At 44.3% G+C, this 15,981-nt stretch overlaps 1 protein-coding gene across 1 annotated transcript in view; it reads left to right on the forward strand.

Moving 5' to 3' along the window:
- The first annotated feature begins 1,010 nt into the window (after positions 1 to 1,010).
- Positions 1,011 to 15,981, forward strand: part of COL6A1 (collagen type VI alpha 1 chain) — a 46,740-nt gene continuing 31,769 nt past the window's right edge. The window contains exons 1-9 of the mRNA XM_079947435.1: positions 1,011 to 1,390; positions 4,424 to 4,553; positions 6,611 to 6,811; positions 10,826 to 10,985; positions 12,296 to 12,409; positions 12,504 to 12,524; positions 13,501 to 13,521; positions 13,616 to 13,660; positions 15,627 to 15,680. Of these exons, the coding sequence (XP_079803561.1) occupies positions 1,282 to 1,390; positions 4,424 to 4,553; positions 6,611 to 6,811; positions 10,826 to 10,985; positions 12,296 to 12,409; positions 12,504 to 12,524; positions 13,501 to 13,521; positions 13,616 to 13,660; positions 15,627 to 15,680 (855 nt within the window). The 5' untranslated portion in view covers positions 1,011 to 1,281. The remainder of the gene's footprint in view (positions 1,391 to 4,423; positions 4,554 to 6,610; positions 6,812 to 10,825; positions 10,986 to 12,295; positions 12,410 to 12,503; positions 12,525 to 13,500; positions 13,522 to 13,615; positions 13,661 to 15,626; positions 15,681 to 15,981) is intronic.

The following is a 15,981-nucleotide window of genomic DNA, read 5'->3' on the forward strand; positions in this document are numbered from 1 at the left end:
TAGAAGGGTGGAGTTGGGACAAGCAAATAAGTGGTGCAATGAGGCAAAGCAGAAGAGCTTTGCAGGGAACGGCTGTTAAAAGAACTGGAAAAGAAGCATGAATATGAAGTTCGCTTATAGGAAAACTACCAAATTTTAAAACCAAAAAGGGGGCATTTTTTCCACCATTTGTGATGAGTATATTCAGTTGTACTAACCATGCAGATATTACTTTATTAGTTGCAGATACAAAGTTAGACAAAGGCTTTGATTTACACAATTTCTTATGCTATTGCAATTAGAATGAAGGTATTTATAACAGTTGAGAAGAAGACTAAAAATGAGTCAGGGGACATTTTGGGGAAAAGAGGGAAAACAAGACTGCAATGCATACTTGGGAAAGCCTTCCAAGTATTCAGGCTTAATGCAATGAAGGAAAGAGCAACAGGGAGGAATGCAGCAGAGACGGTGGGGACCTTCATGAGGCAAGATGTTCCACAAAGCATCACCAATACCTGCTTTATGTCACACCTGATGCAGAGTTCTGGAGAACTCAGAAGCTGGACAGAGTTTTTGATCATTCTGTTGGTCCTAATAACGATAGATTTTAGAACATAAATGCAGTTTACCAAATGTATCTAGAGCAAAATTACAAAGAGACCAACTTTGTAGGCTTCAACTCTATTATATCTTAAGAGGCTTCAACTCTATTATATTAGATACCCATTTGACACAAATCTACTCATTTTTCATCTTTACTTGTTAGCCATCTAAACATCCCTTTTATATCCTGAATATTTCATTTGACACTAGAGTCAGCCATTATACAAAAACATGAATTAACATGTGTTGCTGCATTGTAAGTCATTAATCAGTTGCAAGCACATGAGGACAGACAGCAATAATTTTGTAATGGAGCTAAATTACGTTTTAGCATGAGGAGCACAGCCATGTTTGAAGAAGGCAATGGCAAAACTGAACTCAGAGAAGGGAGACTTCAAAATGGGCTGGTGTGTTTCATGACTCACTAGCTAGTGCTGCAGTTCAGCTGAATCTGACACTACTGTTATGTTCCCTCCCTCCTGGTAGGAGAGCTCCAGCTCCTGCAAATCCAAGCCGCCTCCTCGTCTTAATTCCCTTCCTTTCTCCTTCCACTCTCTGGAAACTCAGGGACAGAGCAGAAACTTAATAATAATTGCAAACTAGGTGATAATTGTCACCCTCTGAGTCCTGGGCTTCTTCTCTTTTTTTCCTTAAATTTGTCCTCAAGTCTCAGTAAATGATAACTACAATCATTGCAAGATGAAGTTCGCTTACTTTTTCCCAGCCTTCCTACTTCAGGGCTGCTTTCTTTTGAGAACAGTTCTCGCTCAAGCAACAGCAGTCTCCAATGGTGCAGCAACATTTCAAGGTAAGAAGATATTTTCACAGTGTGTTGCTTTCTCCTCGCTTATGCTTACTGCCTTCTTACTACGTTGAAATGAAACAACTGAGTATCAGTCCATGATCTGATGAAGCATCTGCCGTGTTATTTCAGATCAGAGTTTGGGAGTTGACTTTTATGCTAACTTTTAAGTTTGTCTGACTTATACAAATATGAAAATCAGTAATAGGACAGCAGTATATGCAAGCAAGGGGTAGCAATCATACATATGTTTTTTGTCAGAGATTCTTTTCTGTGCTGAGTTGCAGTACAAGCCAAGCCTGTATGTCCCAATAATACGGTGACTAATAAGCCATTATGGAAGTCACCAGATTTTGCTAACTCTTTCAAAAATAACAAACTTTTATTCCTTCTTTGTTTTTAAGAACTCATTAAGGGATATCTGAGGATTATAGCCCCACTTTTTGATGAAGAAAGAGCTGTAAGTAGTGTCTCTAGTGTAGTGAGCATTGAGCTTTGGAGATAAATACTCATGTTAAAAATGAAATGAAAATGAATACAAAAAAATGGCCCCCCAAAAAGAAGAAAAAAGCTGCAGAAGAAAAAAAGGAAAGGAGGGTGTTTTATATGTACTTTTGACATAGCAGATATTCTTAATGTAATCATCTTTTTATATTAGGAAGAGCAAGTAGTGGCTCATTTTACTGTCTCAGGCTGTGTTCATTTTTCTTCAGTTTCCCTCTAAAAGGAATGCTCTTGAGCAGAGTCTTTCAACTAAATATCAACTGTGTTTATGTGTGTGTATATGTGTGTGCAGAATCACACCTGTTGGTTCTGTCTCTGACATCCGTGTATTTGAGTGACGTGGGCACAGAGGCTTATGTATGCATCCTTTGGATGTGCAACTTATGCTCTCCATTGGCAGGCAACCTTCCACAGGCCCTCTGTGAAGATATCCTGAGAGCAGGAAGGTCAGGCATGGCAAGGGGAAGGGATCAAGATGCAATCCTGACCCCTTTCTCCACATGAAGATCTCTACAAAGATAATCCAGCTGCCCAAGGCTAGTGACAGTTTCTGGCATCTACAATATATGGATATTGTAGATGATATTCCAAAACCATAAGTAATAATTTTTAGAGGGTTCTAAACCTTATGACTAAAGCCATCCAGAGGGACCTTCTTTTCTTTTTCTTAGCTCGCAGATTTCCAGGCCAGAGACTGCTGTTGAGGCTCATTCAGAGGTGTCAACTTGAATAAAATACTGGGGGGGGGGGGGGGGAGGTAAGCCCAGTCCCACATAATCGATCACAAGACGTGACACATACACACCATTTGAATGGCAATGCTCATCAACTTGGGGGGGCAGCCCCCTGAAATATTTTATTGGGGTGAGAAGGGAACTCTGCCCCTAGGAGTTGGCTCCTATGGGCTCATTGGAGTTTCAGAAGTGAGTTGCCATGTTGGGGGGGGGGGAATGGCAGGGTGATATTTGAGAAGCACAAAGTCCAATTCCTGTTTGGGTGTGAGGGCCTCTGCACTGTGGCCCACATGCCTCGTTTTATTTATATATATTGATTCATTTAAATTGGTTTAATAATAATACTGAGCATTTGCGTAGCACTATTTAAAGAGTTTCATGTCCCTTATATTGTGATAAGGTCCTTGGAAGGACATTCCTTTCTTTTAACTCCATATTCGGAGGGTGGGGATGTATGAGGCTATGCGAGAGCTTTGTGCCTCCAGCCACCAGCCGAGCTCCAAGCAAATCAACAAAAGACAACACGCGGGCTAATAATGTATTGGCAATATTTATGAAACACTATCAGTTGTTTCTTCATAAACAAATTCATAAACAAAAGCCATATAATATGTGGAAGAAGTCACGGACTAATAGAAGTCAAATAAATATTCCATCAACAGGAATGGTGCTTAGAATGGTGTGTGACCACAAAGAAACACTGAAGTTGAGCCTTTCCACAGTTCATATCTATATCAAAGTTTGGTGGAGAATGAACTGGAGCCGGGTGGTGCAGCAAACAGAACAGCTCTTCCAGGATAACAAACTGTTTCAACGATATTTCTTCATCAGCAAGTTAATAGTCCCCAAAGAGCTCTCACTCAAAAGTATAGTAGGCTGATCCAAGCAGAAGGAGGCTAAGGCCACTGCATTCAGTGCGGCTTACTTCCAAGTAAACAGGCAGAGGACAGCACTCTTACACAGCAGTCCTAAGAGGCGATAGGGAGATATTCAGCCTCTTGCCTGCCAGGATGGAACGTGGGGGCATTTACACCCCCCTTTTCTGCCCCAGATCCAGTCTGGCACCACAGGGGAGCCCAGACCAGGCCCTTCTTCAGGTTCTGGGGGATCCATGGCTGTACGTGCTCCATCCCACCCCCATAACACACTGTTTGGGGGCCCTACAATAGGCTGCAGCTTGGGGAAACACTGTGGGCAGAAGTCGCCATGCTTTCCACAGCTGCAGCAGGACCACCATCTGACAGTAGAGCCCCGTGCAGGTGGAGGAAAGCAGATGGAGACACCTGGGGGTAGGACTACAGTTCTGGCTCCTCTGGACTGCTGTTCTATTGTGGGCGTCTTCTCCAACATGCTCTGGGCACAATAATCGTGCATCAGCAGTGGATGTATTCTGCTTTAGCTTGTGCTGTGATACTGCCTAATACCACCACATTCTTGCTGTTGAGAGGGGCACCAAAAGAAGGGCAAAAGTCAACCTGAACATTTGTGGCACAAAGCGATGAGATTTCAGCAGGAAGTTCCTAAATATGCACTGACTAGAAAGGAAGCCGTGTGACTGCCCCATCAGTATGGAAAGAAGGGTCTTGTATGACACCCCCCACCCCGGCAATAGCATCATGATCACAATAAAAAGGTTGTCTGGATGGGCTCTATGTCGCATAGGTACAACACTGCAATGCCATCCCCCCACCGAAAAAGACCCTCTCAGGTGTACTTCATCATGAAGTATTGCAGACTTTCTGGAGAATCTTGTATTATAAAAAGTGTTCTTTTTAAACTTCCTCTTTCTGATTTTGAACAGATTGTCCTGTGGATCTGTTTTTCGTCTTGGATACCTCTGAGAGCGTTGCCTTAAGAGAAAAGCCTTTTGGGGCATTGGTGGATCAAGTTAAAGCATTCACCAACCGATTCCTCGATAAGTTAACTGACAGGTAAATGTTGCATGAACTGCCCTGGTAATCCTACAGCAAACATCTGATACGGTCTTTTGTCTTGTTCAAAACATTCAAGGCACATTTTTACACAGTAAGAATAGTAACTTCATTTGAAAAGCATGCATTTCATGTGGGTTTTATGCTTCCTAATCATTGTTCAAAATTCCTGCTGCATTTCATATGGAGAAGAATGTTCTGCAGTCTCCTGCTCTAAACTGCAGGTGGTAGTGGTATTCCTTTTCAAAATTCCTGGTCTTGTTTTATGTTTGGGCAGACCAACGTCAGGGGAAGAAATGCTGCTTTCATATTTAAGTAGAGCTGAATTTGTTTTCCTTACCTTGCCTTTATGCACCCTGATGAAACACAAGTTGATGTTTTTCTATTGTGGTGATAAGTTGCGTTTCCAGGGGTCCAAGGCAGGGTAAAGTTGCAATAACTGCAGGACAACCAACCATGATTAAACAGACCACAATTCTATTGATTACAGACGTTAGAAGGTTTTGGCGCAGACATTGGGAGGTGTATCCTGAACTGATCTGTCTGCCGGTTGATTATTTGGCAAGATTACCCAAAGTTAAGGATTGCCCTATGATGTACATCAAATCAGAGCAACTCCCCCCCATCACGTTTTTTGGGAGTGGCATGACCCATCCACCCTCCCTCATCAGGGGTGTCCAGACAGATGCACCTCCCATGATCCCTTTAGGGAGATCCCCTGATCCTTTGGAGTGAGACCCTTGGCCATTTGGACTAAGGACTCAGCCTTATCCCCATCAACTTGTGACAGTGACTATGACGCAGGCAAAAAACCCCAGACAGGCCAAATTTGTCTGAAGGCAAATTCTTCCCTGGACCCAAAGCTGGCAAATAAAGGTTTCTATAGCAAGGTCCTCTGTGGGAGCTGCCTGCTTACCCTCGGGCAGCCCTACCACATCAGGAGCAGGGTGGGCAGGCAGGGAAACCAGCAACAACTGAGCTGTGGCCTGGGTGCCATGGCTTCTATAGCCAGAGAGTCTTCCCTCTGGCCAGTTCCCCAAACCATGCCCCATGGCTTCAACTGTGGGTGAGCCCTAGCAGCCAGTGGGCCCAGTGGAGGAAGAAGTGACGTCTTTCCCCAGCTGCACCAGAGCCAGGAGGCCGACCCCACTTGATGCAGCTGCGCCAGAGCTCCACTTCTGCTCCACTTCTGGAGAAAGCTAAACATCTGTGTCGGGCTGCTATCAACGGCAAGGGAGAAGGAACAAAGATTACTAAGATAGCGAAATAACCAAGACAAATGTGGTAGAAATATCAGGTCAGGTTTTTAAAAGGAAAAATCTAGCTTTTGCTGTTTATCTGAATCAGTGCTGATTTGTTATGAGAGCAGATATGCAAAACACACTTTCTCCCCTCATGTGCTCCACCCTACAGCAGTATCCTTGAGGTGTCAGGGGTGTTGTTGGGTTGTTGTTTTTATTTTGATTATGTATTTTGTGGTTTTATATTTTGCTTTTATTCTGTGAACCACCATGAGATGCCTGGGTATAGGGCGGCATATAAATTCAAAATAACAACCACCACCACAACCCCACACCTGCAAGCAGCAGCCTTATGTGCCTCATGGCAAGAGATAGAATCATGCAGCCTCTCATTTCTGGTATGTGAGTCAACAACAACAGGAAGGAAGGAAGGAAGGAAGGAAGGAAGGAAGGAAGGAAGGAAGGAAGGAGAGCAACAGCAGACACCATCCATCCATCCTGCTCCCAGGGCATCCTGGCACACAGGGGCAGCCCATCCAGTTTTGCCACCTGAGGCGAAATGGGAAGGTGCTGTTCCCCTGCAAGATCTTGGAGTGGATCTGCAAGCCACTTCCACTCCTCCTTGCTTCTGTGGTGGCAGTAGGAGGCTGCCTCAATCCACCTCATGGGTGGGCTGGACCAGCTGGTACAGGATCCTGTGGGGAGCTTTCACAGATGTACATTGTGATGTATGTCTATTTGTACATTATAAACAGACAGAAATAAAAAATATGCAAGGGGCACCAAAGGTAAGGAAGTGGTTCTTTTTCTTTATAGATACTATCGGTGTGACCGGAATCTTGTGTGGAATGCGGGAGCCTTGCATTACAGTGATGAAGTGCAGCTGATCAAGGAGCTAAGCCGGATGCCTGCAGGGAGAGCAGACCTGAAGAACAGGGTCTCCTCCGTGGTTTCTATTGGCAAAGGCACCTACACAGACTGTGCCATCAAGAGAGGGATTGAAGAGCTGCTCATCGGGTAAGTGGGAACGCTAATTTTCTCATTCCGTCAACGGAGGAAGGGAAAAGTGGGAGGAAGATGGGATACCTGGGCAGCTTTTCTAGCCCTTTCCAGTGGACTGTAGTATTGGTGGCTTGGCAGCTGGCCCCTGATGCCACAGCAGCCCATTCATATACATCTAACAATTTCACTAGGCAAAAATATTGAATCCTGTGATAAATCATTTGGATTTTGGTACAGAATTTGAAACCAAATTTGTTGTCGTGTGGAGAAACCCTTGGAAACAGGAGGTTTGTTTCAGATGTGTGCTTTTGTGGGCCTGTACTAGTTTGCTCTTCAGACTTTCTGCTCTTTCTTATTGATGCAATTTCCCACACACTTGACATGCATCAGTGTCGCGCACACAGGCACAAATGCACACACTATCCTGCAGGTTTGACCAGGGCTATGCCCAAGAGCAACTACCCAGCTTGAATGCGTGTGAACAGCACCAAGACAACCTAGCCCGAAAAGGGTCCCCTCTGGATTAAGGCTCTGAGGTGGTCCCCTAACATGTCCTTCCCCATCCCCCAAAGGTACGTTCTTTGGTGAGACAAACCCGCTGCTCTGTGCCTCTCCCTGTCCCTGCCCAAATCAAAGCAGCAGAACTTTGCAGAGCCCTGAAAAGGGGACGTTTTCTTTTTAGGGTGGGGTACTGCCAAGCATTGGGAAATGCTGCAAATAGTATCCTTTTCCACCAGGGGCTCTTGGGCTGGTCGACTGGGATGAGTATGCTCTGCCTTGGCTCTCTGAGGCTTTGCTTTCTCCACCCCCTTTCCCATAGTTGTTTGGGTTGGGGAAGGAGGAGGTGGGGCAGTGGCAGGTGTTTTGCCCTTTACACCAAGAGCTCACAGTAACCTGACCCTTTGCAGTGGGGGGGGGGAGAGAGCAGACACGCAGCGACAAGGCTCTTTCCCATCAAATCAGTATCCTCCATCCCAACCAAATGCTAGTTTAATAAAAAGCACTCAGGTAAATTTATTGCACCGTGGGGAAGCAGCTGTCACACAAGAGAGAGAGTGTGTGTGTGTGTGTGTGTACAGGGCTGGTCAGAGGGCGGCAAGGGACATTTGGCTTGGCCCTCAAGTTCAAAGGGGGGCTCATTAATTCTTTGGCATTTGATAAGTTTCACAAGTTGACTTTATGTACATTGGACCAACATGTGACAGTTTGGAACTGCAAAGTTAAGCTGCTCTAAGAGATGTGGTTTGGTAACATACATTTTGGGGGTTAATTGATATAGCTTTGATTGTATTAAAGAGTTTAAAATGTTTATGACTTGGTTCAAGGTGTCTCCCCCTATACATTGGCTGTGGGGTAAACCCCTCCAGTCTTCTTTACAAAGGACTCTGTGGTGAGGGGGTGAGGGGCACTCTGTGAACCAAAGTGATGGCTTGGAGTCGGAGTCAGGTTTATCTGCCTCTTGCTCTCTTCTCTTCTCTTCTTTTTTGAGGATGTTTGGGGGGGGGGGGTTAGCATATTTTGTTGCCCAGAAGACCTTTTGAAGAGGAAGGGAGCAGCAATGCAGGCCATTTTCCCTCTCCCTTCCCCTCATTGCCTCAAATGCCTTTTGAAAAAGGGGAGGGGGATGCGTGAGGCCCCCGTCAAGGCTTCGAGACCTGTATTTGCTTTGGATTGCTTTGGGGGACCCTCACCTATGACCTCGAATCCAAAGCCATGCTGGGGGGGGGAGAGAACCAAAGTTTCAATCCTCCCAATGACTTGCATTGACAAACCAAAATGGCCACGATTTTCTGCCCCCGCTCCCCACAAAGATGCATAAAGGCACAACAGGAATTGTTCCAAAACTGTTGCTCCTGTTTTTGTTGGTCTCATCTGCTCAGTCTGCCAGAGCCTCTTTCACAGGCAGGGGATAGACAAGTCCCTAATGCACTGAGGGTTTGAGGCCCATCGGCTGCCCTCACCTGGTTTAGCTGGTCAGGGGAAGCTGTTATTGGGGGGCGGCCACTGTCCCAGACGGACAGCTTCTAGGAGCCACAGGTGAGAACTGAGTGCATGATGGGGACCAAAGGTGGGTCAACTACCCCAGAAAGAGCAGGACACGTCCCCCGCCATAGATATTAAAGGTAAAGGTAAAGGTACCCCTGCCCGTACGGGCCAGTCTTGACAGACTCTGGGGTTGTGCGCCCATCTCACTTAAGAGGCCAGGGGCCAGCGCTGTCCGGAGACACTTCCGGGTCACGAGCCAGAGCCGCACACGGAAACGCCGTTTACCTTCCCGCTGGTAAGCGGTCCCTATTTATCTACTTGCACCCGGAGGTCCTTTCGAACTGCTAGGTTGGCAGGCGCTGGGACCGAGCAGCGGGAGCGCACCCCGCCGCGGGGATTCGAACCGCCGACCTTTCGATCGGCAAGTCCTAGGCGCTGAGGCTTTAACCCACAGCGCCACCTGCATCCCGCCATAGATATTACCCCACCCCTAATAATAATAATTTAAGGCACTCGCTCCCACTTGGAGAGTCTAGCCCTCCCTTTGTCACCTGGGGTGGTTGGAGCATGGCAGGCAAACCTGGAGACTTCAGGTTAGTCCTGGGGGTCTGGCAACCCTCTTGAAAGTGCATTCCTAACCTCGTTTACTCAGAATTAAGTTCTATTAAGTTGGATGGAGCTTACTCCCAGGTACTTGGGGTAAGGAACACAGCCTAACTAGGCAGGAATCTGAGGCCTTTCCACTGTGCAGCTCTCGCCACTCATTCTGTGCGTTTAGTTCTCAGGCTTTCTGTCATGAGGATCATGTGTCTTTCTTCATCTGACATGGAAGCAGGGAAAGAAGCAGCTTTTGGTTGCTGAATGGGAAGACTTGTATTGTCCTTGTGTGTTCACTCATCATTTTCAATTTTCATTATGAGTAGGGGCCTCAAATGTTGAAAGTGGCCTGGGCCTCTCTGGATTCTGAGAGAATCTGTGTGTGTTTATGTGGGGGTGGATTTTTTTTCAGTTTTTTCAGTCAGTTTGATACTAGAACAAAATGTATTCCTTATTTACTTTGAAGAGTTTATTTAAGTCATAGAATTTGCACTTTCTGATCACAATATTCGTAGTTAGATTTATTATTGCTTGCTTATTTCCTTCATTATTTACATTTACCCCTCATTCTGTAGGGTGTTGAACGCACATAACAAAATCATAAGCTATTTAATTTAAACATCATTACAAATTGCATCGCATCAATAAAAACAGTTCAGCCACAGTGTCAAAAACAGTGAGACTCATTTACAGACCTCCCCCAAATGCCTGTGTGAACAAATGTGCTTTGGGTATGTTTAGCCTGGGAAAGAGAAGACTGGGAGGGGAGATGATAGCCATCTTCCAATATCTCAAGGGCTGTCACATGGAAGAAGGAGCAAGCTTGTTTTCTCCTGCTCCAGAGGGTAGGACCTGAACCAGTGCCTTCAAGTTACAAGAAATGAGATTCTGAATAAATATACTGTGTGGAAAAACTGTTTGACAGTGGAACAGTCTCCTCAGGGAGGTTGTGGACTCTCCTTCTTTGGAGGTTGAGAATGAGGGTGGATCTACACACCAGGAAGGGGGGGCCAGGATGCTATAAATAAGTCAGAAAAAAAATTGTTATAACAAAAGAAAAAAAAGCGCTATGGAAAAGTACTTAGAATTTTTTTTTGCTCTCTGGTGCCATCTGGTGTTGCGTGTTTATAACACATTCAAAATGACTAATGTAGCTGAGTCCTGAATTGAGGTTCCTGCCTTGTAGGGGGTTGGACTGCATGACCCTCGGGGTCCCTTCCAACTCTACAATTCTATGATAATGTGTTTTGTTACATTTCTAGCATATTGCTGTCTGAGTAGGGTTCATCGGCAAATGCAAACCTATATATCTTTGTGCAATTAGACATTACAATTGGTACAGCAGGTGGCTATGCCAGTGCAAGCATTTAGGACTGATGCTTTGGAGTTCTCATATTATAGAGACAGTATGGCGGCACTAGTGGGTTTGATTTCTTCCCCCTGCAGAGGATCTCATAAGAATGAAAATAAATACCTGATTGTGGTGACAGATGGACACCCCTTGGAAGGCTACAAAGAGCCCTGTGGCGGATTGGAAGATGCTGCAGCTGAAGCGAAACATCTGGGGATCAAAGTGTTCTCCATTGCCATATCTCCAGACCATCTGGTATGAAATGCACACACACGGATGCTATTAGAGCAATTGCTGCCCATAAATAGAGAGAATCAAAGCAGAAACAGGATATTACTTAGTAGATCTGGTAGATCCTTTGGCTCCCAACATCCCTACCCATGACCTGGAAGATAGGTGAAAGGCCTCTCTCTAAACCTTGGATTTTAATAATCTCTGAGGCATTGCTAGATCTCCATGGAAATACAGTATTTCCAGAAATTATTCTGTTCTACCACTGATGCCAGGGCTAAGAAGAGGAAGAAAGCTAAGTCCACAATTCCACACCCATTTCCTCTCTCCACCAATTTGTATGTGTGAAAAGGCTTTTATTAGAGGTCATTTTTGCCTGTAATGCAAGCGAGGAAAAAGTGACAGCTACGTAAGGTTTACCCCACAGGTTTTGTGAGTCAAAACCAGCAGCTACTCCTAAGAAGTTATGGACAAGTATCAAGCCTTGAACAACCACTTTCTGCATTGGCAGCAATCACCCAGTCTCTTCGGGTTAGGAAACCATGAGTAAAGTCTCAGTATGTCCAGATCTGGAAGAAGAGTGAGTCAAAACCTTCCTGCTAGATAGTCCTAGAAAATGCTCTTCGTCTCAACTATGATTTGAAGTTTGTTTTAGTTCACTTCAAGGTTGAAATCTGGCTCCCTGAAGGAACATAATTTTCTCAAAGAGCTCCACATCACCCCTATGAGATCGCAGTGCCTGCCAAACATTGCTGTCAGAATTTTGTTTACAATCAGCTTCAGTGGACATGCTCAAGTGCCCCCCCCCCCATTAATAAATTCCTCCAGTTTCCCTGTAAATTGTTTTGTCAAAAAGTAAAGAATCAGTTTCAACAAACTTTGCCCACATCCAAGAGAAAATAATTCAGTTAAAATGCGTTATATTAAAGGTACATTTTGTCTGCAGTATTCCTGCAGTTTATGTCATGAAAGCAAGACTCTTGACTATAGATAGGGCTGGCAGATGGTGCCTAAACAGCCTTCATCCAGCATTTCTGGCTCTTGGGTCCTTCCAGTGGTGCCTGCCCAGCCAACTCCACTGTATGGTTTGTAGGTAGCTATAACCAGCCTACTCTTAGAGAACGACTTTTAGAGATTGTGATTGCATTGTAAGCTTCATGTGACTACATTTATCTCCTAGCTTTCTGTAGCAAGTTTCTTCATTGCAGTGCCATCCGATGAACAGAATTACATCAGTTCAGCAGCCCCAAGGAACTTAGATTTGAGTGAGAAAGCAGCAGTCCTTCCAAATCCCCCGGTTTCTCATTTCTGCCCATGTGCTTCTTTTGTCCTAGGAATCTCGGCTCGGTGTGATTGCCACAGACCATTCCTATCGTGATAATTTCACAGCAACTGGACGTCCAGCACGTGATATTGACAACACAATTGACAAAATCACTGCTAGAATTGTATGTATCTGTCTTCCCTCTCTGTTTGTTCTGAGTCAAATACATTGAACCATCTTGTGCCTCATATGACTTCTTTGTTGTTTATTTATTTCAGACAGAGACAGTGGAGCAAGAGGTAAGCTGTTTTTCCACCAAGGAATAATTTCTGACTTTTACAATTTCCCTGTATGTTTCCATCATTTATTCTCCAGTAGAACTTCAGCTTGCAGAGCAAATGTAAACCTGAGACCCAGGATTCTCTTCTTCCATTGCCTGTGTGTCAGAAAAAGGAAATTATTTTGCTCACGGAATCATGAGTCAGAGTTTGGCTTAGCCTTTCATGTCAAGCAGAAACACTTTACTGGGCCTGTACATTAGCTTCTTAAAAGCTTCTTAAAATATGGTGGCTGAAACTTCCTCTCCTCTCTACTTCCCTGCATTTTGGGGCAGTCATGGGGAATGATAACATGAGATTCCTTTGTAGGTGGAAGTTATAGATGACCATCTGCTCACAAAGTTTCTGCTTCCAGTCAGGTATCTGGTCATCCCTTTCCACCCTAAAGTACCCACCAACTGGAGCATAATGGAGAGGAACCCTTGGTCCAAGCTGAGGCTGCTTGTCAGTATAGAAAGGTTTTGAGGAGAAAGGCCTAAAGGACCGATTGCATCATTCAAGGAGCAAAATAGACTCATGTGCAGTTGTCACATGCAAATACATTGCATGCTTTGCAGGAAAAAGTCACATGCAAATAGACCGTTTTATTCCATTTAAAGGGACATTTGTTTCAGATTTGCCAATATTTTGGTGTATAGTCAAGCAATGGAACTTTGCTGGGGTTTTTAGTGTGGTCTTTTGCTTCAGTTTACCAATCTTGGTACTCAGTAGATTAGTTTGCCATCTATCACATGGAAGCCTATGGCACATCTCTAACTCCCCCTAGGGCTGACCAAAGCAAACCTTGGGGGATATGTTAAACTGTAGTTCATTGCATAAACATGAATAAATGGTTTTTCTGCTAGATTAGTAGAGAAAGAGTGTGTGTTCTGTGAAATTTGTTTCCCGGTGAGTCCTTTGCTCTTCCTCTAATGGTATACTTTCTCTTTCTTGGCAGTGCTGCTCATATGAATGCCAGGTGAGTGTCTATCTAATAATATAAATTATATTTAATGTCAAAATGGTCCCATTTCTCTGTTCAAATCACTAACTCTTCACTGTTCTTTTTGCAGCCTGCTCGAGGCCCCCCGGGACCATTAGGGGATCCAGGATATGAGGTTGGTATTTTACTCAATTTGTCACACCTATAAGGCTGAATGTGGAAAATCTAACAAGTTTTGAGGAATACACTGCCACTGGTGGGACAAGGAGACTGACAGTGGCGAAAACATGTGACATTTGCAAGGTATTCCACCCTTTCAGTTTTTCAGCCAGTGACACAACCATCTTTGTCTGCTGCTGGTCAATGCCAGCTGAGTAAATGGGAAAATAGAAGCCAGCCAGGATTTAATCCTGCATGAGCTTAAAGGTGCTGCTGGATCTAGCACCACACTGGGATATACAGGCGGCACTGATAGCTGGAGTGCACTTGAATAGCTTAGATTTGCCAGCTGCAACTTTTCCTGGAAAGAAATTGCTTAGCCACAGTGATTCTTGCCTTATTCACATCTGGATTAGTCCACTGAAATGAGCTCCTTGAAAAGTAATTAGAAACACCACTTAGTTCCAAATGCATCTGCTTGAGGGTTGCCTGGTGCAAGCTGTGTGCAGAATGCGGTCCCAATTTTGCAGTAGCTTAACTGTCTTCCGGTTTGCTTCCAGGCAATATTTAAAGGGGTGACTTGAATCGCCAGAGCTCTAAGTGGGATCGACCCAGGATACTTTAAGAAATAAGAACTGTCTTCTCCCATAAGAACTTACCAGTGTGATGAGATCTTTCTTAGGGGTCCTATTTCATATGCTTCCATTGTCCAAAGTACAAGGGGTGGCAGGTGTACATGTGAGCTTGCAGAAGAACCAAAGAGCACAGCATAAATTTCAAAGGGTGTTTTTAAAAAAATGTTTTTACTGAAGATTTTTTTGTGATACAAAGCGAGCAAATAAGTAAGGAAATGTACATATAACATATCCACTTTCAATTCATAGTCTTTTTCACAGTTCATTTACATTCTGTATAAAACACTATTGTCGCAGACATTGGGGGGAAAGAGGAGGAGGAGACATACCTCCACATGTGGTGGGAATGCCCCAAAGTTCAATCTTTTTGGATATCAGTGCTGCTGGAAATCTCCACAGGGTGTATCTTTTTTAAAAACTATATTATTATGATAACCTTTTTTGTTTAAATTGTAGTGTGGAGACTTTTAGATTAAAAGCAGGTTGCAAATACTTTAATTAATAAATGCTATGACGTGGGTGGTGCTGTGGGTTAAACCACAGAGCCTAGGACTTGCTGATCAGAAGGTCGGCAGTTCAAATCCCCGTGACGGGGTGAGCTCCTGTTGCTCGGTCTCTGCTTCTGCCAACCTAGCATTTCAAAAGCACGTCAAAGTGCAAGTAGATAAATAGGTACCACTCTGGCGGGAAGGTAAATGGCGTTTCCGTGCGCTGCTCTGGTTCGCCAGAAGCGGCTTAGTCATGCTGGCCACATGACCCGGAAGCTGTACGCCGGCTCCCTCGGCCAATGAAGCGAGATGAGCGCCACAACCCCAGGGTCGGCCTGGACCTAATGGTCAGGGGTCCCTTTACCTTTACCTATGTTGTGGTGATGTCTAATGTTGTTGTTACGTGTAATTTAGACTTCCTTCTGTGTTGCAAAGGATCAACTACTTAAGGTTGCCTTTTGAAAATGTCTGCAGTGTGGCAGATTTTTTAAAAAACAAACAGATTTACAAGAACAACGTGGTGGTACCCTCACCAATTAAAAGGGCTCTTGGAAGGAAACTCATCTCATTCACAAGTCTGAGGATATTCTTGGTTCCCCATACATACTTCCCCCCACCCCATGCATTTGTATAGAATTGTAGAGTTGGAAGGTATCTCAAGGGTCTCCTAGTCCACATAGCTGTCAACTTTGCCCTTTTCTTGCAAGAAATCCTATTCGAAATAAGGGAATTTCCCTTTAAAAAAGGGAAACGTTGACAGCTATGCCTAGTCCAACCTCCTGTAATTCAGGAATCCTAGTCTATGGAACTGAATGTAAAATCAAAATTGTGTCTCATGTTTACTTCTGTTTTGTTTCAGGGAGAAAGGGGAAAACCTGGCCTTCCTGGTGAAAAAGGAGATGCTGGAGAACCTGTAAGTCGCCGTTATTTGACTGGGAAATAATCAAGTAAAATAAAACTTTGTTTAGGGAAACCTATTGAGAAACCTTCTCTGGGTGCTGTAAAAGCTGATTCATGCTATTTGCACATTTGCTCAGATGACCACCATAATTTATTTTTTAAACTTTTAAATCTGAAGGTCTCAGGGCAATTCACAACATAAAAATACAAAATAAGAACACAAATTATGAAGCAAGATTATGAAGGGAAGATTTATTTATAAAAATCAAAGGCCCTCATTTGTCATTGCACCTTCTGTAGCAATGCCCTTGCAT

Source organism: Podarcis cretensis, assembly GCF_951804945.1.
Source record: "Podarcis cretensis genome assembly, chromosome: 1".
In the NCBI taxonomy this organism is placed as follows: Eukaryota; Metazoa; Chordata; class Lepidosauria; order Squamata; family Lacertidae; genus Podarcis; species Podarcis cretensis.